Below are 23,943 nucleotides of genomic sequence, written 5' to 3' on the forward strand. Positions count from 1 at the left end.
CTGAGCTGTGTAGGAAAAGGCAAAACAATGGTTGTGGTAATTTTGAGTCTTTGTTCGGAACTAACAGTGTTAACAAAAAACCCTCCTTAGAAGGCAACCTCGATGTGGTTCACCTGGTGGAAATTGGGCACCGTCGCTCCTGGACATCAGTCAGTGTCAGGGGCACAGCCAAACCACTGTCTGCCGCTGTGGACCGCTTATTTTATTAATAAATTATTGGAAAGAAACCACTATGTAAAACATGACCAAAATAATATTTAAATGAATCCTTTATCGGTCTATCCGATATTTAAACATAATTTATCTGATACCGTTTATACAGAAACAAGATTATAAGATAATACTATAGAATTGCTAAATTTAAAATATACTATGTATCTACTATGTTTCTTGCTAAAATTCTTCAAAATTAGCCAATGTCTAATTTTAATAAAACAATAAATCGTCTTACACAATCTAATTATAAATTAAAATTTCGTTTGGATTAAATCAGAAAAATCTAGATGTTAAAAAATCAGGCTCAGCTCAGTTGTATCCTTGATAAAGCGACCCGGTTTTTCGCTTCGCACACAGCCTTTTGTATTTCAATTGTCTGCCCCCGAATAATGACATTTTTATATGTATATACTTCCTGAATCGGAATCGTGAATTTGCGTAATGTGTTACGAAATGAAAACGATGATCCGAACAATGGATGCCACAGACCCCCTCTCACCCTCATTCCGTGCGCTTCCTGTTCGCTTATCAGCGCAAACGAAAACAATGCCTCCTCTGTTTCCGATTGTTTGTCGTTTCTCGTTTATCTGCAATGCTTTCGGAGATCCTTTTTCTTGGTCGGCTTAAAAAAAAAGAAGCTTTCCTATTGATTGATCATTTTTATTGACCAACAGTGACAAACGGTAGTTGCTACAAAATCCTAACTAATTTACCTAAAACTAAACATGACTTGTTAACGTTAATGCCGAAAATGAACAACGGCCAATTGTTGTGAGGTTTCTAAGGCGACTAACCGCTATTAATTTTAAAAGAACTTATTCACAGTGCCACAATCTGAGTTACATTTGAATCAGCTATCCACGTGTGGCGAGTCATGATAATTGCAACAACACCGCGTAATATGGGAACGGCTTGGTCGTGGGAACGAATATTTTTGAATCTACCAACGGCGTCAAGATTGATTTCCAGCTGATGGTAGATCGGATAAATGGTATTGCGAATATACGAGCGAGCTCAAAACACTTGGTACTCATTTATCTCCAGCATAATCAGAAACAACAATAAAAACCACACCTATAAAATGTTGAAATTATTTGAAATATTTTGATAAACCGAACATTGAGTCGATAATCACGCAAAAACGATCAATTAAACACCGTCCGAAGTTTTTTTACCAAAGACTCACTACGACCGAGGAAATTTTATGATTAAATGGACACTAATAATGCAAACATGTCAATTAACTTTAACGCTTGAATTTTATTGAAATATTTCTTAAGAGTAATAATGATTTCTTCGTGCAATTTTACGAGAGAGCACTGTAGCTGTTATTTATAATGTGGTAACATATATAATTTACCGAGGTGGTGGAATATTTCTTTTTTTTTCGTAGCGTAGCTCTTCGTTAGCGGGTTTTATTACGTACAATGGTCTTTCGCAGAAGGAATTAATTCGTAATTGACCGTCCCGTTGATTGCAAGATGACTATGAAACCTTGACATCGCCGTTCGCGTGATCTTCGCGACATCTACAAATTTTATTACTTTACCTCGTAGTAATTTGAGAATGTAAAAGAACGTAGCGAAATAGCATACAAATAATTCATTTCGACAACGGCGATAAAATCTCGAGGTTGAATCTCTGGAAGATTCTTGATGTCCTCTGGCAAAACGACAACATGTTGACCGCACGTATGCTGCGCTGTAAAAATAGATTGGTGTCTGTCGGTAGGTTGTGGTTGCGGCTTCGTTATTGAGCTCCCATAATGGGAAACATAATTTTAAAACTAGATCGAATCGGTCTACGATAAGATCTGACAAGTTGAAAACGTCAATGCATTCAATGGATCCATCATCCATTGTGATCGTCCCATCGGGAGTCGTTACGGTACCGCAATCTTTTTCCCAATTAGTTTCAAGCGCGGCTACATTTGGTGCTCTTCATTAATGTAATCGACTTTTTAAATCTCAATCAACCTTGATATTTGTTGAGAAGATTACGATTTGAATTAGAATCGTATTTACTATCGTCTACAGATTAAGAGAAGGCAGGTCATGCGAAACCTTGAACGAAGCTGTAATTAATGTAATAACAATTTTTACTGAATTCATCATTCGGTAGATTGTCGTGGCGCAATAATTCTTGAGTGATTGCGTTTGGACGGTATCTGTAATGTAGCCTGTATAGGCTAATCGCGTTCCCCGGGCTTTTCATCGTCTGACTCCACCCTTTATTCCAGAATGATGTATTGCTTCACTTTCTGTAATGAGACAAGATTCTATGCTGTACCACGGTATTAAGTGACGTTATTAGTTAGTAATATTATAGATTAATCGAAGTGCAATTTTGTAGGTAGACGAAATAAAAGAATGTTTTATTTTTACTCGATAGTAACTTATAATGAACTAATCTCGCTAAAGCATTTCGCAGACATTGTACTTATAAAATAAATTCATTATAACACTAAGACAGGTAAGCGAAATTAAAAAAAATTGAAATAAAAATCGTAATAAAATTATGTGATGAAACCTTTTTTTTAAGGAAAGTCTGGTAATTAATAGTTTATTTTAGGTCAGAGATATCATAAGATAAATGCCGTGACCCACCTTGAGGTCCCCGTTTCAATTGTAAATCTTTTTGATGTTTCGAATTCTTTAGTGTTCTTGGTGGCCGTCGGAAATAATATAATGACAATAACGAAAAAAAAACGCGATCTTCTTAATTTATTCAATATACTAGCGAGCCGCCCTCGCTTCGCTTCGGAAACATTAAATTTTATTATTGATAGGCGAAGCCCGCCATGTTGCGCGCGGTACGACAATAACTACGGGTGACGCCGCGGGGCGAAGCTAGTCTAAAAAAAGTAGCCTAAGTTATTACCTTATATCACAGCTACCTATTAGTGAAAGTCTCATCAAAATCGGTCCAGCCGTTCCAGAGTTTAGCCGGAACAAACAGACAGACAGACAAAAGTTGTCAAAAATGTTATTTTGGTGTATGTACCGTATATATATTCATCATATGCATGTAGTAAAAAACGGTTATTTCAATACTACAAACAAACACTCTAATTTTATTTATATGTATAGATTATCCTTTGCCCTGTTACGACGATAATTCACCAAACGATTACGTATATCCTGTGTATTTTAAAATGTCATTAATATTTGTATACGTTTTTTTATTTTTCAGTTTTATGGGCGTGTGCGTTCACGAAGGTCAGCTCCACGCGCTGACAGAATACATGGAGGGCGGTTCCCTGGAACAGCTGATTCTGGGTCGACCTCTGGAACCGTTGCCCCAGCCGCTTCGGATATCCCTGGCGGCCGACGTGGCGGACGGCATGAAGTACCTGCATTCCCTCGGTGTCTTCCATAGGGATCTTACTACTAAGGTAAAGTGCTTGGTTACGACATGTGCGACTGTTTTGAAAAAACGTCCGTAACGTAAGATTTTTATTAGTAAAGCACACAGTGTACGACTTAACTTTGTACGTAAAAATTATTATAGTAATGCATACAGTGTACGACTTAACTTTGTAAGAACCTCTAAAAAACACCATTTTTTTTTCATCAATAAAAAAATCGTAATAAAAAATGTATACCCGAATAATTATTTTCTTTATACCTCGAATAAAAGTTAAAATTAATATTTTTATAATAAGGAACTTCGTTCCTATCCGGTGTCCCACGAGATGACACATTTTTTTTATTGCCTATGTAGGCAGTATACGGCCCACCTACTGGTAAATGGTTACCGTCGCTCATGGACGGCTGTAATCCCAGGGGCACAGCCATGCCGCTGCTTACCATCGAGAACTCTCCGCAAGCCTCGTTTGAAGAAGGACATGTCATAGCTCGTTAAAGATTTTTTTTGATAAAACTCTGGTTTTTATGGAGCTTCCGTCTCGTTTGCTGTTATTCGGGTACCGAAGCCCATAAACCTCAAAAAATGAACGCTGGTACCCATTTTAAGATATGAGTGAAGTCATAATCGCATTGATTATTATTTAACAGCTTTCCAAACTGAATCCCTCTTCGGTGGAAATAAGCACGACGAAGATATGGAATCGTATAAATTGTGTTCATGAATGCTCACGATCGGTTTTTTTTTTGCAGAATGTATTATTAAGAAGATATGGAGAAGGAGACTATATGGCCGTCGTCGCTGACTTCGGTCTCGCCGCCAAAATACCTCATCCAGTGTAAGTTCATTTTGATAATGAATTTCTTTAATTTCAAGAGCATACGCGTTTTGTTTTTTTGCTCGTGATATGTATCGATAAGTATTTAAGAAAAGGTCAAAAATCTAAACTGTAGAATCATCAAGATAGTTCGACCAATTCAAAAAATAACACGACATTTATGTTGTAATTTCAATATCCTTTTAAAATAGCTCAGTATTTTTTAAGCATCGAGAAAATACAAAAAATAGTCTCATAGAAAGAAATATGGCTGTCATGGGACCGTTACGATTTCGAGTGAGATACGTTTGTATTTCCTTAATTTCTATGTAACATGTGAAATTGTGTCGCCGTTGTATTTTAGTAATCTTTCTTTTTTTATACCCTACCTCAGCTGCACAACTGAGGCGAAACTAATGAAACCTCATAAATAACGTGTTGAAATCGGTCAAAAGGTCCAGACGTAGATAGAACGTGCCAAAGAATTAGATATGTAGATACATATGTACACATACGCTCGCAAAACATTACCCCACTCGGCAGTCGAGTGAAATCATTCCGATAGAGGCACCCGTCACGTGCGGACGTGCTCATCGTCCACTCGATCGCCCGGTCTTTGTTCGCCCGGCTTTTGTTAGCCCGGCCATTGTTCGCGCGGCCTGTGTTCGTGGTACATCTGCCGACTAAGTGCTCTTTCTGGAAGTTTTTATTTGTTTTGTTTCCTTTTGTTGTTTCTGTGTTCGTGGTACATCTGCCGACAAAGTGGTTTCCTGCAAGTATTTATTTGTTTTTGTTTCTTTTCGTAATTTCTGTTTTGTTGTGCTTTTTCTTTGTCCTGTAGTAATCGCGCCGCATTGCCACCTGTGTTCAATAGAACCGCTCAGGTCCGAGAAGTTGGGGCCTCGCCGCAAGGCGAGTGTTTTCAAGACCCGGGGCCGCCCCACCTGGGTACTCAGCGATCATGGACGCTGTATTCGCGGAATTCCTCCGACTTCGCCACCCACAGCTCGCCTCGGAGTTTTTGGCCTTCAAGGCCAATCACACTGCGAGCCCTCTCGAGGACTCCGCCGCGCTCGCTGCTCCTGCGTCGCCTGTACCTGCGTGCAGAGCTTCTGCATTGAGCACCGCAGCCTCTGTCGTGCCTGCCGCTCCCGTGTCGCCTATACTGGCGAGAAAAGCTGCTGCGTCGTCCGCCGTGACCATCGTTTCAGCTGAGCGATCATCCGCGGCCTCCGTCGCGCCCTCTAAAACACCTACACTTGCTCGTAGGTCGCCTGCACCCGCCTCCTCGTGCTCCGACTCTGACTCGGACATGGAGGTCGACCTCGCCCCCGCCTCATCGACGGATGGATTCACCCTGGTACAGAAGGGTAAGAAGCGTGCCGCGGAGTCTCGAGCTCCCGCGGCCGCTAAAATTAGCAAAGCCGTGAACGCGTCGCGCCCCCGCCCTCAGACTCCCGTTGCGCCCCCAGCCCGTGCCACTCCGTCGCCGCGTCCGGTGGCACAAAATAAAACCCAGACCCCTCCCCCGGTTATCCTTCAGGAGAAGGCAGCTTGGGATCGAGTTTGCCTGGCCCTTAAGGCCAAAAATATAAATTTCACGAATGCCCGTAACCTCGCGAACGGCATTCAAATTAAGGTTCAAACACCCGACGACCATAGGGCCCTCTCTTCTTACCTCCGTAAGGAACGTATAAGTTTCCATACTTATACGCTCCAGGAGGAGCGCGAACTCCGCGTTGTAATACGCGGAATCCCTAAAGAGTTAGATGTAGAGCTCGTCAAGGCCGATCTGTTAGAACAGGGCTTTCCAGTGAATTCTGTGCACCGTATGCACACCGGTCGCGGTAGGGAGCCATATAATATGGTTCTAGTCGCTCTCCAGCCTACCCCCGAGGGTAAGAAAATCTTTAACACACAGACCGTCTGTAGGCTCTCTGGTATCGCTGTCGAAGCCCCCCATAAAAAAGGCACTCCTAGCCAGTGCCATAACTGTCAATTGTACGGGCACTCTTCCCGTAACTGTCACGCGCGCCCCCGATGTGTTAAGTGTTTGGGCGATCACGCCACGGCCCTCTGCGCTCGCGACCAAAAAACCGCGACGGAACCGCCTAGCTGCGTCCTGTGTCGAACACAGGGTCACCCCGCGAATTACCGTGGTTGCCCCCGAGCCCCTAAAATAAATCGCCGCGTCGCCCGCCAAAATCGCCTCCGAGCTTCCGGCCCAGACATCAAAGCCTCGGCACCCTCTGCGTCGCAGGCTAAGCCAGCGTTCGTTCCGGCGGCGGTTCCCAGTGTCTCGGCCTGGGCAAAACCGCTGCCGTACACGAACACGGCTACAACTCCCTCCTCCGCGATTCGTCCCGCCCCCGCGACTCGTCCCTCTCCCGCGACTTGCCCTCCGACCGCGTCCGACAATCTCGCTTTAGCGATCGACTTCTTTCAGTCGATCAACTTTGAGCGCGTTAACGCTTTGGGCGACGCCATTCGCGCTGCCTCCACTGCACAACACTTTATCGCCGTTGTGCAGGAATACGCCGACGTATACGCGTCATTAAATACGTACGTCCTCCCCTCACTCCGCCGGTAATCAATGGCGTATATAAGTAGAATAAAGCCCCTATCCGTAACGATAGGATTTTTTAACGCTTACGGTCTCGCAAATCAACGTGATCAGGTTTCTGACTTTTTGCGTGACCACCAAATTGATATCTTTTTAGTGCAGGAGACCCTACTTAAGCCCGCGCGCCGTGACCCTAAAATCGCGAACTATAACATGGTCAGGAACGACAGGCTCTCTGCCCGTGGTGGTGGTACCGTCATTTACTATAGAAGAGCCCTGCATTGCGTCCCGCTCGATCCTCCCGCGCTCGCTAATATCGAAGCATCAGTGTGCCGAATCTCACTGACGGGACACGCGCCGATCGTTATCGCGTCCGTTTATCTTCCACCGGATAAGATCGTTCTAAGCAGTGATATCGAGGCGCTGCTCGGTATGGGGAGCTCTGTCATTCTGGCGGGCGACCTAAATTGTAAACACATTAGGTGGAACTCACACACCACAACCCCGAATGGCAGGCGGCTTGACGCGTTAGTCGATGATCTCGCCTTCGATATCGTCGCTCCGCTAACCCCGACTCACTACCCGCTAAATATCGCGCATCGCCCGGATATACTCGACATAGCGTTATTAAAAAACGTAACTCTGCGCTTACACTCGATCGAAGTAGTTTCAGAGTTAGATTCAGACCACCGTCCCGTCGTTATGAAGCTCGGTCGCGCTCCCGATTCCGTTCCCGTCACGAGGACTGTGGTGGATTGGCACACGCTGGGCATCAGCCTGGCTGAATCTGATCCACCATCGCTCCCGTTTAACCCGGACTCTATCCCGTCTCCTCAGGATACCGCTGAAGCCATAGACATCTTAACGTCACACATCACCTCGACATTAGATAGGTCATCGAAACAAGTTGTAGCGGAGGACTTCCTTCACCGCTTCAAATTGTCCGACGATATTAGGGAACTCCTTAGAGCTAAGAACGCCTCGATACGCGCCTACGACAGGTATCCTACCGCGGAAAATCGTATTCGAATGCGTGCCCTACAACGCGACGTAAAGTCTCGCATCGCCGAAGTCCGAGATGCCAGATGGTCTGATTTCTTAGAAGGACTCGCGCCCTCCCAAAGGTCTTACTACCGCTTAGCTCGTACTCTCAAATCGGATACGGTAGTAACTATGCCCCCCCTCGTAGGCCCCTCAGGCCGACTCGCGGCGTTCGATGATGACGAAAAAGCAGAGCTGCTGGCCGATACATTGCAAACCCAGTGTACGCCCAGCACTCAATCCGTGGACCCTGTTCATGTAGAATTAGTAGACAGTGAGGTAGAACGCAGAGCCTCCTTGCCACCCTCGGATGCGTTACCACCCGTCACCCCGATGGAAGTTAAAGACTTGATCAAAGACCTACGTCCTCGTAAGGCTCCCGGTTCCGACGGTATATCCAACCGCGTTATTAAACTTCTACCCGTCCAACTCATCGTGATGTTGGCATCTATTTTCAATGCCGCTATGGCGAACTGTATCTTTCCCGCGGTGTGGAAAGAAGCGGACGTTATCGGCATACATAAACCTGGTAAACCAAAAAATCATCCGACGAGCTACCGCCCGATCAGCCTCCTCATGTCTCTAGGCAAACTGTATGAGCGTCTGCTCTACAAACGCCTCAGAGACTTCGTCTCATCCAAGGGCATTCTCATCGATGAACAATTCGGATTCCGTACAAATCACTCATGCGTTCAACAGGTGCATCGCCTCACGGAGCACATTCTTGTGGGGCTTAATCGACCAAAACCGTTATACACGGGAGCTCTCTTCTTCGACGTCGCAAAAGCGTTCGACAAAGTCTGGCACAACGGTTTGATTTTCAAACTATTCAACATGGGTGTGCCGGATAGTCTCGTGCTCATCATACGGGACTTCTTGTCGAACCGCTCTTTTCGATATCGAGTCGAGGGAACCCGCTCCTCCCCACGACCTCTCACAGCTGGAGTCCCGCAAGGCTCTGTCCTCTCACCCCTCCTATTTAGCTTATTCGTTAACGATATTCCCCGGTCGCCGCCGACCCATTTAGCTTTATTCGCCGACGACACGACTGTTTACTATTCCAGTAGAAACAAGTCCCTAATCGCGAAGAAGCTTCAGAGCGCAGCCCTAGCCCTAGGACAGTGGTTCCGAAAATGGCGCATAGACATCAACCCAGCGAAAAGTACTGCGGTGCTATTTCAGAGGGGAAGCTCCACACGGATTTCCTCCCGTATTAGGAGGAGGAATCTCACACCCCCGATTACTCTCTTTAGTCAATCCATACCCTGGGCCAGGAAGGTCAAGTACCTGGGCGTTACCCTGGATGCATCGATGACATTCCGCCCGCATATAAAATCAGTCCGTGACCGTGCCGCGTTTATTCTCGGTAGACTCTACCCCATGATCTGTAAGCGGAGTAAAATGTCCCTTCGGAACAAGGTGACACTTTACAAAACTTGCATAAGGCCCGTCATGACTTACGCGAGTGTGGTGTTCGCTCACGCGGCCCGTACACACATAGACACCCTTCAATCTCTACAATCCCGCTTTTGCAGGTTAGCCGTCGGAGCTCCGTGGTTCGTGAGGAACGTTGACCTACACGACGACCTGGGCCTCGAATCTATACAGAAATACATGAAGTCAGCGTCGGAACGGTACTTCGATAAGGCTATGCGTCATGATAATCGCCTTATCGTAGCCGCCGCTGACTACTCCCCGAATCCTGATCATGCAGGAGCCAGTCACCGTCGACGCCCTAGACACGTCCTTACGGATCCATCAGATCCAATAACCTTTGCACTAGACGCCTTCAGCTCTAGGAGCAGGCTTAGGGACCTCGGTAACCGTACTCGTCGAACTCGACAAAGAGTTCGCCGTGCAACCTAACCCATGAATCAGCTCGCTGAGTTTCTCGCCGGATCTTCTCAGCGGGTCGCGATTCCGATCCGGTAGTAGATTCATTCGCGATGCAGCTACTCTTGAGTTGTTAGGTCTCCTTCGGAGGCGCTCGGGTAGCTGTTAGCAAATCCCACCCCTCCTGGCTGAGCCTTTGCTCGCCCACCTGTCCTGGTGAAACTGGAAAGGCCTCCGGGCCACCAGTAATCCTTCAATCATAAAAAAAAAAAAAAAAAAAAAAAAAAAGTCGAGTGAAATATACCAAATTGGTAATAGTTTTTTTGACGTTATTATCCTTTTTTTTTTGGGTGAATGAGGATTGTAATTAAAAGTGTGTTTTTTTAATTTAAAGGACGGTATAGGTCTGTGTCTAGTCAGGGAAAAAAGTCTATTCGATAGATACCTGCGATTATGCTCCCTTTTCCCTAATCGAACTTTGTCTGGGTAGGATTCGACAGTTGGCTAACTAATAACGTGGGGGTTTGAATTTGGATTCCATTCCCACTCTGCCCAGAGAGAGATCAGCTAGTGATGTTTGGTTTTCATTTATGCTTAACGACAATCTTTAACTCGACATATTGCAGAATAATTATTAGCTTTCCATAGAGAAACTATAGTATTGAAATAATTTTTCACGTTGAACTAGGTTAGTGAAATTATCCAAAAGAGAAAACCAATGTTTCTGGTAAATGAGTAAAATTGCTCAATAATAACACAGATTAAGATGTGATTGCGTGCGCAATGAAATGCTGGATCAGTGTGATTACGCGTTCAGTGAACACTTCTGTTCTCTTGATACAAGAGAATACTTCAAAAACACAGTCAAGGCGAAAAGAATGTCGTTCTCTTAGAGTTGTAACTCTGCTTCTGTCTTCTTGCTAGTGTGTTATCGAATAGATCATATCGCACATTCGGCTTTTACAAAATCGAATGGACCAAATTTCCTAACCAGAAATTTAGTAGCGTGTAGCCTATTGCTACACGTCATTTCGGATCCTCCCGATCTACTAACGGTACTTTTAGGTACCTCAAGCACTGGTCATCGTTCTCGTCGAACCCGTCGCTTGCGACAAGTAAATTAACCCACAGATACAGCGCACTGAGTTTCTCTCCGGATCTTCTCAGTGGGTCGCGTTTCCGATCCGGTGGTAGATTCTGCGAAGCACGGCTCTTGCTGGGGTTCATGTTAGCAATGTCGTCAGATTTGAGCCCCGCGAACTCACCTACTAGTTAAAGTAATATCTTCTCAAGGCTATTAGCTTAGGTATGAAAAAAACAAAAAAAAAGCCTATTGCTGTCGCGAAACAGTCGTGCGTTCCAATGTAAAGGGTGCAACAGTTCTTATACATTAAAAACCTAGACCACGTATCTCAACACTATTAACAGGTTGTACACCGGCGGCCCCACGAAAACGCTTTATATTGTATATGACGAATATAAAAACAAAATATAGTAGTGTTTTACGAAAATGTTTAATACAACTCTCAAAGGTTCATCTCTGTACTCCCCTAAGGTAGACTGTCAGAGAATGCCTATGGCATTAAGTCCGCCTTTATATTGTTAAGTATATAAAGTTATAAATAAACTAGCTGTAAGCTAGCTTAGCTTAGCTAGCTTAGCTAGCTTTTAAAGCTTAGCTAGCTTTTAAAGCTAGCTAAGCTTTAAAAGTCGTCGTGGCCTAAAGGATAAGACGTCCGGTGCTCGTCTCGAGCGATGCACTGGTGTTCAAATCTCGCTGGCGGGTACCAATTTTCCTAATGAAATACGTACTCAACAAATGTTCACGATTGACTTCCACGGTGAAGGAATAACATCGTGCAATAAAAATCAAACCCGCAAAATTATAATTTGCGTAATTACTGGTGGTAGGACCTCTTGTGAGTCCGCGCGGGTAGGTACCACCGCCCTGCTTATTTCTGCCGTGAAGCAGTAATGCGTTTCGGTTTGAAGGGTGGGGCAGCCGTTGTGACTATACTGAGACCTTAGAACTATATCTCAAGGTGTGTGGCGCATTTACGTTGTAGATGTCTATGGCCTCCAGTAACCACTTAACACCAGGTGGGCTGTGAGCTCGTCTAAACATCTATGCAATAAAAAAAAAAAGGTCGTCCGCTTCGCTGGGCATTTAAAATTATTATTTCACACCCCCACAAAGATTCTCATCATTGACGCCCCGCAACTGGTGTAGGAAGTCCAACACTCATATAAATATTAAGCTATCCAGTACATGTATTCTCTATATGGATACCAAGTTTCAAGTCAATCGGATGCACGATTCAGTAGTTATAACGGAACATCCGTAAAAACCAGCGCTTAGTCTTTAAATGTCTCAAATGCAACCGGCGCACGATGTTTTAACACTACGATGTCTCTGCGATACCCACACATACACCAGGCGTGCCGTGAACGCGTTCACAGATCTACGAATTTACAAAATATTTTCAACGAGGCGTCACGTTATACGCACGCCGGTTTCGCACGCAACCTGGCGTGTGTTTCGCACATTGGATAGTCACGGGTCATTTGTTAATAACGTCAACGTTAAAAACATTTTTTTTATTGCTTAGATAGGTGGACGAGCTCACAGCCCACCTGGTGTTAAGTGGTTACTGGAGCCCATAGACATCTTCTACAACGTAAATGCGCCACCCGCCTTGAGAGAGGCAGGACCTCTTGTGAGTCCGCGCGGATAGGTACCACCACCCTGCCTATTTTTGCCATGAAGCAGTAATGCGTTTCGGTTTGAAGGGTGGGACGGGGCAGCCGTCGTAACTATACTTGAGACCTTAGAACTTATATCTCAAGGTGGGTGGCGCATTTACGTTGTAGATGTGTATGGGCTCCAGTAACAATTTAACAGCAGGTGGGCTGTGAGCTCGTCCACTCATATAAGCAATAAAAAAAAAGATCTTTCTTTTCGTCGTTTAAGCCTCCCCGCAACGGTATAATAGAAAAAAAATGTTTATTTCAGAAACGGCTACCGATTGCCGAGCGTCGGTTCGCCGTGGTGGATGTCGCCAGAGTGCCTACGCGGCCGATGGTACGACAACCGGTCCGATATATTCTCATATGGAATCATATTGTGCCAACTTATCGCCAGGGTGAGCTATTTATCTATACTAGTAATAATATTATAAAGCTGAAGAGTTTGTTTTAACGCGCTAATCTCAGGAACTACTGGTCCGATTTAAAAAATTATTTCAGTGTTAGATAGCCCATTTATTGAGGAAGGCTATAGGCTATATAACATGACACTAAGACCAATACAAGCGGAGCACCAATAAATAATGTTTCAAAATCAGGTCTTTTTCCTTTTTGAGAGCTTCCGCTGCGTGCGCTGCGGAAACTGTTAAAGTTTCCCTAAAATAATATATGTCAGAATTGTTCCCCTTTAAAAGATCTAAAAAAAAAGTCCGCCAGCATAATATGTCTATATGTTAAGGTTGGCTCACTATAACGTTTTTTATGCTAACCAAATTTGTTCTAAAATAAAGCATTATTTGTGAACTCTTAATACCACGCGGACGCAGTCGCGAGCAAAAGCTAATAAATACTACATATACTACATATACATTTTACATTACATATTTAATGCTCCGTTCGTCAATATAATAATAATAATAATAATAAAAATCATTTATTGCCTTTCACATCACAGAAAATAAAATGAAATACAAATAAAAGAAAAGAAAAAAACGAGAAAAAGGCAAAAGGAGGTGGCTCAGCTATTGCTGTTCGAGGTTGATAAATCGAACAGCGCTGATTTTCAGTCACCCCCGTTTCCCCTTGGTTCTTTGCGGGAATCAATCGAACTTGGTTTATTGATATGAATAAACTAAAACGTGTTTTTTTTAAACCCATCTTACAAAAAAAAATCAACAACTCAACAAACCAGAAAATGAATATTGAGGCATCAGTCATAATCACCTTATTGAATTAAGACCTCTTAAAGAACTAAGGAATAAGAATTTTCTAAGGGTGTTAATTTAACAAGAAGTATAGTATATAATGACGTCACTGTTCACCTCTGTCATACAATTTTTGTACCAGAACTCGGTGTGAAGGAAAGGGGTAGTAAACTTCTTCTGGACACCAATCGCAAAACTTAAAACATTAGTAACCCCCCCCTTCCTCTCTCCCTCCCTCTTCCTCTCCCTCCCTCTCCCTCCCTCTCCCTCCCTCTCCCTCCCTCTCCCTCCCTCTCCCTCCCTCTCCCTCTCTCTCTCTCTCTCTCTTTCCCTCCCTCTCTCTCTCCCTCCCTCTCTCTCTCCCTCTAAGCACAGGAGAGAAGAAGAAAAACAAATGTAGGTGCATTTTGTTTGAATTCCGTTTTTTTTGGCGTCAGGTTGACGCCGATCCGGACGTGCTGCCGCGCACTGACAACTTCGGCCTCAACTACATGGCGTTCGTAGAGCTCTGCGATGAATACACCGTACCTGACTTCCTGAGGCTTGCGTTCAACTGCTGCATTGTGAGTTCTTTTAACCGCTTCGAGAGCGAACCGTCAATAAATCGACTCTCTATTAATGCTTAGATGGGTGGACGATTAATATCACTACTAAATTCTGCCACAAACCTGGATACATGAGGTCTCAACTGTCATGCTATTGCATAGGATACCGTCAATGTAATAAAAAAAAGTTACTACTAAATCCTGACTTCATATGTGGCTAACCATTGTATATTACATAAGCAATAATATGTTTCCTTGTGAAAAAGTCGGGTCTGTGGCTATTTTTGAACACACTGTTACTAACTGGTCGTTCAATAACTATATTATATGACAACTAACTTCAAGTGAATAATTTTGAAAATGTACCAGCTTATTATTAATTTTGGCCCCACATGACGTCATACACAATGTTTTTTTTAAACAAAACTTTTTCTGTTTTCTTTTCTTTTATTAAATTTCAAATAAATAAATGATTACAGTACGAGCCGAAAGCGCGTCCGCTATTCCCGGAAATAGTGACAAAGCTAGCCGAGGTGAAGGAGGGCCTCGACGACGCCGCTTGGAGCCTGCACTCCAACAACTCGCTCGAGAGGTCAGTCAGTACCAGCCGCTATAGACACTGTGTTCATAATGTTTAATGTTAACTAAGACAAAAAAAATGTTTGTAGGGAAACTATCGACATCTTGTAGTGGATGCCCCTAAACTTATATGTTGTTAAGTTAAGGCATTTAATTATTGTATAAATAATACAGAAAAAAATGTATTTGTTATAGACAAACTGATTAAATTTTATCGATTTGTGGTTTCTGAAAACTTACAAAATCCTTCATTAAAAATAAAAATATAGGATAGGTAATATGTTACTGCCATCTACAGGAGCAACGAGAAACTAATCGAAGCGACGCCATCTAGCGGCCGACGCCCGTAAACATTTTTGTTGAGTGCTTGAGTTGCTTATCTATAACTATTATAATTTATGTGTATTATCTATAAACTCCACTACACGACGATCACGACCACTCTGTCAAGAGTGACACGATTGAGAAGAAGAATCTATGAACTAATGTTCGTTCGTGTTCGTAGTGAGGAGGCGGACTCGTCGGGACCGCGCTCCTGCCCCGGACTGTACGGCTGGAGGCGGCCGCAGCGACACCGCTCCGAGGGGGGACCGCGCGCGCGCGACCTCGACCAGCGTGAGTCCACTAAACAATATGAATCACAACATTTTGTTTTGTACAAAGAAAAATATTTAAACGTATTTCATAGTCATAGTCATGCTAGTTTTAAATACATTAAGTAAAGTAAAAATTTAATGTTTTACAGACGAAGACCAACTTATTTATTGACCCTTTCTTTTTATAGTTCAACATCGACGGTCGATGTCGGAGTTAGAGTGGATGGCGGGGTGCGAAGGGCAGGGTGGAGCGGGCGCCTCCCACCGCTCCGCCTCCGCCCTCGCCGGCGAACGTCGCGCCCCCCCTCCGCCCCCCCGCCTCGCGCGCCTGCACCGCCTTGCACATATCATGCTACTGCGGGACGCGCACGCCGCGCCGCACCCCGCACGCCGACCCCTCGACACCTTCCGGGGAGTCAAGAAGATCCTGGAGCCGCCTCACTCCCGCGCGACTGGATTCTCATCCTGCGCCGAACTGCCGAGCCCGCTGCTGCGCGCCGACGCTACACTGGACTCGACCCTCTCTGACGACGAGCCGCGTGCAGCCTCACTACCCTCGTCCCCGGCGCTCTCCCGTCGGGGCAGCTTCGACACTCCACCCCCGCCGGCGCCCCGCCCTCCGCGCCTGCCGCTGCCGCGCGTGCGCTCGTGTGAATCAGGAATCTTCTCCGTCGCCAACGAGGAGCTGTGCGGGCAGCGTGTCGGTGCCGGCTGCCCGTACGGCGCCGTGTGTCCGTGCTCGCTTGTCGGCTGCCATCGTTGCTGGTGGTGGCGTCGCGACGCATCGGATCGCTCCGACGAGCTCGAGGAGGCGGAGGGCGAGGCGGGCGGCGAGCCCCGCGCGCGCATGTGCTGCGCGTGCGTGGTCACGTACGACCGCGCCCTGGACGCGCGCCCCCCGCGGCCCCGCCCCTCCGCCCCGCTCGACGACTCCGCGCTCTCCGGCACCACGCTCAGCTCGCTGCGCAGCCTGGACGACCTAGACGAGGCCGGCGACCCGCCCTCGCCCTTCCTGTGCGGCAGGCCGGCCGCCACGCGCGCGGAGCCCGACTGGGAGGCGGACGGACCCCGCGAGTACCACATCCTGTCCCGGTGCTGCTGCGCGGACCGGCGGCTGGACGAGGACGAGGCGCCGCGCCCCGCCCCGCTGGCGCTATCCTCTTGCAAGCGCACCTCCAGCGTGTACACGGACAGCTCGGAGGACGTGGCGTCGCTGGCCGGCTCGGACAGTCTGTACTGCGACGAGCGGTACCCGCGGCAGGCGCGCTCGGCGCAGATCTCGAAGATTGTGGAGTACTTCGAGCGGAAGGGCGCCGACTTCACGTGCGAGCGGACCGGCCGGGGCCAGTCCCGGTACCGCATGAGCGGGGGCGGCGGGGGGCTGGACGTGCGGCGCCGCGCGGTGGGGGAGGAGGGCGGTGGCCGCAAGTGTCCCGCGCAGCAGCGGCTGATGATCTGCGAGGGCGCCGTCAAGTCCAAGCTGCCGCTGTTCGACAAGAAGTCGTAGCGCCCCCCGCGCGTGACGTCACGCACCGCGCCCCCTCCCCCCGCCGACGGAGGCTCGGCGTTGTATATTGTCGATAGTTATTTTGACGCGTACATATTGTAATCAAATATATTTACGACTGAATAAGTGTAAGGACTCGTCTCTGGTTGCGAGATGAGAATAATGGTTGTAACGTTTAGTCAATGTCCGGGTTGTAACTGCGCGGCCTAAACCCCCCCGTGGTAGTACGAAGCGACTTTAGTCGAGTGTAGGTTAAATATATTTAAATTTAATTCGTTTCATGTGAACCCTTCCTCTATTTGTAAAACTGTAAATAATTATTTTATTACTACAAATAAAAAATAGTTTTTCAATATTTATTATATACAACTTCAGATACAACTTGCCAGTTTGCGATATTTAAGAGTGTAAATATGTTTTTTTTTTTTTTTTGTCTTTCTACGAATTTCGTATCTATAAATAATAAAAGTTATATATTGTCTTCTCTAAATCAACAATTGAATATCTTCGTTCGGGTGACAGTTTATATCTGTGTCTGATAACAATAAAACATTTTTCAGGAATCACGTTAACTAAATGAAATAATTAGTAGAATTGGTTTTATACAAATATTATGTTTCTGAAATACTGAAATGATTTTTTTTTCATAAATCTTTGATGTCATATTCCAGTATATATTGACGATCACTTACATAGTTATGTGAATAAAATTTAACTAAAAGTGCATTAAATACAGTTTACATAATCAATAAAAAAAAAGGAAAATTTTGATTCGCGGTCATATTGTACTTTTATGAAGGACATGTTATTGGAATATAGTTTTAGCAAATCTCAATCGTCTTCTAGATCATTCGATTAGAGTCTGGAACGACGCGGAGACTAGTCTACAAGGTTTTTGAATCAGATGTTGCTGATTGAATTGATCAGCCTGTCAGCGGTGTAAAAACAATGTTAATGTCATCTGTGACGATTTATCATAATCAAAGGAGTTGTGCGAAATTCGCTATTCAACAACAGATGGCGTTACACTTCTCGAACGCTCCGAATAGTACTAGTTGTTTTATATCCGTTTCTGCTATTTGGTGACAGATGGCGTTACTCGTACGAGCGCAACGAAAATAATTATGTCAAACGTAAAAGTACAAAGCTGAAAAAATTCAAACAACCCAACCGCACACTAATTTTGATAATCAGCGCGTTTGTTGAATTTTATTTACTAACAAGAGAAAAACATCAAGATACTGAAAGAAAAGAGACAAAATTAAAATCATTTCAGAAGTGAGTGAGTGGGCTGTGAGAGCGTTTTAATCTTAGACTGGAAAGATAACGCATATATTCGAATAGTGACGTCATTGTTTACGCGCGTCGTTCGAATGGTACAACGGCACTCACCTTGCGGGAATGAGACAGAGCGAGTCGCCTCAGTCCGTCACGGTCACGTCTCGGAACTCTATTGGTCGATTAATAAATAATGACGTCAATTCACATTAGTTTATTTTGACGAAGATATTAATCCACCCACGGGCTTTACGATGAGAACATTACTGTATCGAAAGGATAATAATATAGAGATGCGTTTAGAATAGGCTAATAATTGTCGCGTTCGTTTATTGACGAACGAATTCTATCGTCCTATAGAGTCTTGAAATTCGGCGAAAACGGAGACGGAATGTCCTCTTTGAAAGCGTCGCTTCGTTATATCGAGGGTGTAAAATGGATATTTGGTTTAAGCGAAATTTTTGCAACTTTACACGAGAGTAAACTTAATTGAAGTTCATTTGGAGAGGCTACCCGCCACATTCATTTAAAAATATGGGACTGTTGATGCTAATACCAAATAAAGCACACCTTAAATTGCAGAGTCGTAACGTCGAAACGTCGCGTATTAAGCGAAATGTAGCTTAAATTAAATAGCCTTTCGCTCCTCGATATATAATATATATACAAATAGTTACGTTGCGGTATCTCTGCGTTTGAAATATAGATTTATATGAAACAGTCAATTCGATACGGACACATGAGGTTCGCGTGCGGAAGGCGTTGCTAGTCTTTTAAAACGCGATTTTCCGCACATGAGGCCGTCGACTTTGATTTTTTTATGAGGCCCTAAATAAATTCTACTTACGTGACGATAGGTTTTCGTGTCTTAAATTAAATAAATACGTCTTGTAATATTTATATGATCGCGGTGTTACGGGCGGTAGATGAATAGCGTATTGTGTCTGCGCGGACGGGTACCTTGGACCTGCGCGTTTCTGCCACGAAGCAAACATGCGTTACGGTTTGATAAACGCGGCAGCCGTTGTATAAACTACTTCGTATCTATTTTTTTATGGCTTAGTTGGGTGGACGAGCTCACAGCCCACCTGGCGTTAAGTGGTTACTGGAGCCCATAGACGTCTACAAGGTAAATGCGCCACCCACCTTGAGATATAAGTTCTAAGGTCTCAGTATAGTTACAACGGCTGCCCTGCCCTTCAAACCGAAACGCGTTACTGCTTCACGGTAGAAATAGGCGGGGTGGTGGTACATACCCGTGCGGACTCACAAGAGGTCCTACCACCAGTAAAGTATCTCATACCGACTGGGTCGTCGGTTAAAAATAAATTGTTTTATACCCTAGATTTTGGTAAATCAACGACCACAGACCGTATTGAACGTCTCTGTCTGCGGCAAGTACCTTGAGCGTCCGCTAATACCGCCCGCGAGACAAATCGACCTCAAACATAGCTGTGTACAAATACGTGTCAAAAAAACCTCAAACGTGTTAAATAAATAACTCTTTTGTATTGAGAATATCGATTGTTTTCGAAAAACGTTTATACAATTGCAAAAGTCGAAATTAATAATTCCCTTCCCGTGCGTCAGTATTGGTATCAGTAAGAAATTGTTATGGAGTTACTATTTATCGAAATCACACGCAACTGCCTATAGAAATAATCTCATTAAAACATACTTTTAATTAATTTAATCATCAATTTTGTTTCGTTTATAATTTTGCGTGATGCTTTATCGTAAGGTATAAATACTCAAACAGCTCGAAGACTCTAAACTTCCTCGACCTCGACTCAGTCGAGGCTCATATTGATGAACACCTCGATGAGCCTTTGAAAACGGTATTCCTAGTTTTATTGTCGATCTTAGAGATTGGAAAATAAATATACTATATTTAGTACTGGAATAATTCTATAAACCTAACTAAACATGGCGTCAATGTAATTTCAGACGTACCTCTTACGGTCCCTTATTGATTTTACCAACTAAGAGTACCGATTTCCGTAATATATTCATATGCGTTTATATTTTTAACGTCAAGTAAAAATTAAATAAGTACGTAAATGGAAACGATGATCATCGGCCCGGAGACCTCTAAGGCTGGTCACAAACCGGGCCCGCGACCGTCATTGTCCGTTCGTGTAGGACGCCTACTGACGCATCGGAAAGCCACCAATGAATTTCTCGGAACCACATCGTGCCATCATCCAAAAATGTATTCTGAATCACTTTGCTGATGATTCCTTAGCCTATTTCTCTTTGACTAACTTTTGAGGAAGTTCTTTAACCACCGAAACTATAATTAGAAAATGGCTCGGGCGGGAATTGAACGCACAAACGAAAAACGACCTAATAACATTTGCACATAAGTGTCAGTTCACGTTGCAACCCCTACTTCAGCAGTCTGTCACTTGAATTAAATCGTTTTTAACAATCGATATTGACACGAATATCCAAACTAATGTTTCTGTAAATACAGTATTAGATGCGTATTTAATATTAATAAAAAATTATATTTATCAATATACATTTATATGTATCTTTAACTTGGTTTTACGGTTATTGTTATATTCAGGGTATAAATGAGTAAATTAAAGGTTAATAATGATGATAATAATAGTAAAATAACTATACGACGTGTTCACATTTCGTTCGAAGTGAACGTGATCGCGGCAAAATCGGTTGTTGTAAATAGTTCCTTTGTAATTGTAGAGGAAGTCGATGGCTGAATTGAATTTGGAAACTTTTATGAGACAATGATATCATTAATAGTGAACAATAATATACGTTTTTTATTTATTTGAAATTTCATTTTTAAAAAACATGGTTTCAGTGCTATTGTGGGCTGTATGTATGAAAAATATTTACCCTTAATTAAACTGCTCTGAATCCAAAGATCAGCCCAAGATTTTCGAAGAAAAAAAACAGGAAGTGAGGCCAAATCAGGATAATAATTTTTATACGAATTAGCGTCGCCATCTTTAACGGCTTCATTTGCTAGTTGGTCTGCTATGTCGTAAATATTATAAATTTAATAAAAAGGAAACATGGGCTTTTATTTGAAATGGTTATATTAATCGGTTGTTATTTGAATTTTTTTGAGTCAAAATAAACCATAAATTATGACGCGTTTCAATGTGATATCCATGTCACAATTTCATTGTTCTTGTACATTGCTTCGAATTCAATTCAAACATCTCCGCGATAAACGTTTCATAGTTATTCAGTTGCTGACACGATGCTAGTTAGGTTTTGAATTCGCAATCGCTTGACGTGTCCTTGTCATGGGTCTTGCGAAGTCTAAAACCGACGCAAATAAATTCAAACAGTGCCAAAATTATTTATGAATACCGTATCGTTTACAAGAAACGCGAGTGTTGAAACATTAAGATTTTTTCTCAATTTAATAATATCTCTAAAACATTTACAAACATCCGTCCATTAATCTCAATATGGCAACCCTACTTTTCAGTGTTGTCGATCGAAATATTAAAATTATTTAATCCGTTACAGGTGGTGTTTTTGATTTTAAAATATTTCAACACTTGTTTTCTAGTATGGCAACACTACGAGCATATCATTTTATAGACGAACTAATATATAGTTGAATTGTTTAATTAATAAACATATGTTAGTGTTTAGTTATTTCAGACTAATGATGCGTTATCGGTATTAATTTCAATTATAATTATTAAAAACATCAGTAACTGAACTAGGTATGTTATTTGATTACCAGCGGTTTCTGAATTGTCTTAATTCATATCAAACGAAAATCTGAATTTCATTAAATGTGTGGGTACTCGATAATATTACAACATGACCAAACATTGTATCGGATAATAAATGTTCTGAATAATGGAGATCATGGATTGTGTTATATAAAAGCATATATCTCGCATTATATTACGTATTTGTTGAATCGTTTTCCAATTCAGAAACCACTGAGGTATCTTTATTTTAATCAAATGAATGTATAATGGCAACCCACGCCGCTGCGTGTACACAAGCGTTTGAAATTCTCTCTCATCGATTTCAAAACACATATACTTATGAATGTTATCAAACTCAACGTATAATTCTAGTACCACATAGAAATATATCGATATTAAAATCTGTGTAAAAAGATATATAAATAAAAAAATAAACGAGAGATATTTGAAAATTATTCATCATCAATGAAACATTGTAGAAACAATGGTTGGTGTTAGGACTTGTGTATTTTTTCTATGGTTATAATTTTAACAATAATAAGTGCATTCTTTGAAACACTGTCACCTATAAATTTAATATTATAAGACAGACGCTTGTGCTCACGACAATTAAACTTTTCTTTTGGAAGTATATATATAGTTCGTTAACCTTCTTCCTTTAAAGTAACTAACTTTAGAGCATTTCGGTACATAGGTATGGTTGTGTAAGTTCCCAGGAAATGTTTATGTTAAGTTGTTTGCCGCATGAGGCGGTTTATGGAAAATAATTTGTAAAATGAAAGGCGGTATTAAATATATTTTGTTTCATAACAGTTGTTTTATTTATAAAATTATTGAAGTGAAACTTCTGATGCGACTTCTAACAATGTTGCGTTAAACGTTTAATATCTACCATGGAATAGAAAGAGACAGAGCGAGAGTGGAATGCGTGGCACTCGAACGCATGCGCGTAGTATACCTATTACAGGTCAGCGCGAGCATTAGCAATGAGTAGCGTCCAATATTTTAATGAAGTATTTAAAATATATATAATATAAATATTGAAGATGTCGCATCTCTTGTACACAGCATTCCCTATTACAAGAGCAATCTGATTTAAGGATGAAAAATGAAGAAAATCACAATACTACATACACATCGAAAAAGAAGTTTCACTTCATTCACGTGCACCAAGTTGCAAACGTGGCTAAAAAAAATGAATTGAATTTTTTGATATCGCGTATTTTAATGACGTATTTCCCTCCTGTTTAGGAAGTTGTTTTAGATAACAATTTCCGTTACATGCTCCGGCCATTTTTGTTATTGCACAACAACGCAGTCGATCGCGTCATGATGCTACTGTCAAACTAAATGATTACGTCGGCGGTAATCTTAAACATTATCGAAAAATAAATCTAGTTTGAAACTGATAATATCAATGAACTGATTCATAATTATTGTCGAGGATTATTTTGTTGTTACGAAAATAAAAATGTAATTAAATACAGCACCCGTACATAATGTCGCTGATAAGATAGTTTTCCGGGAATCAACAACAAAGGTGTTTGTAACTAAAATTTACTTAACTCGGCCCAAGAGTGTACTATGTCCTCTAGTGTTCCATATTGCAGTAGATGGTCGTGTCGAAAATAGTCCACATACCAAAAATAGTGTAATCAACTAAAACAGAGAATAGATCAGAACGTTCTCGAATGTCTAAGGTTGCGTTGTATTTCACAAGAACATCCAGCGACACGCGACAAAACATATCATACGATCAGTGGCGTAGCTACCCAGGGGCTAGGCGGGGCAGTGCCCCGGGGCCCTCAAGCTCAGGGGGCCATCGAATCCTTACCAGAAATCTCGATCGAACTGAATTTTTGGAAATTTCTCCCATTTTCAAAATAAATATGACAGGTAGCAGCCCCATTTTAATTATGACAACTAAGTTGAGAGAAATTCAAAA

The 23,943-nt window shown here is 42.9% G+C and overlaps 1 protein-coding gene across 1 annotated transcript in view; it reads left to right on the forward strand.

Moving 5' to 3' along the window:
• Positions 1-22,808, forward strand: part of LOC101737192 (dual specificity testis-specific protein kinase 2) — a 132,218-nt gene extending 109,410 nt beyond the window's left edge. The window contains exons 3-9 of the mRNA XM_038018960.2: positions 3,409-3,610; positions 4,335-4,420; positions 12,850-12,979; positions 14,224-14,349; positions 14,811-14,923; positions 15,416-15,525; positions 15,695-22,808. Of these exons, the coding sequence (XP_037874888.1) occupies positions 3,409-3,610; positions 4,335-4,420; positions 12,850-12,979; positions 14,224-14,349; positions 14,811-14,923; positions 15,416-15,525; positions 15,695-17,013 (2,086 nt within the window). The 3' untranslated portion in view covers positions 17,014-22,808. The remainder of the gene's footprint in view (positions 1-3,408; positions 3,611-4,334; positions 4,421-12,849; positions 12,980-14,223; positions 14,350-14,810; positions 14,924-15,415; positions 15,526-15,694) is intronic.
• The last annotated feature ends 1,135 nt before the right edge of the window (positions 22,809-23,943 follow it).

Source organism: Bombyx mori, chromosome 22, assembly GCF_030269925.1.
Source record: "Bombyx mori chromosome 22, ASM3026992v2".
In the NCBI taxonomy this organism is placed as follows: domain Eukaryota; kingdom Metazoa; phylum Arthropoda; class Insecta; order Lepidoptera; family Bombycidae; genus Bombyx; species Bombyx mori.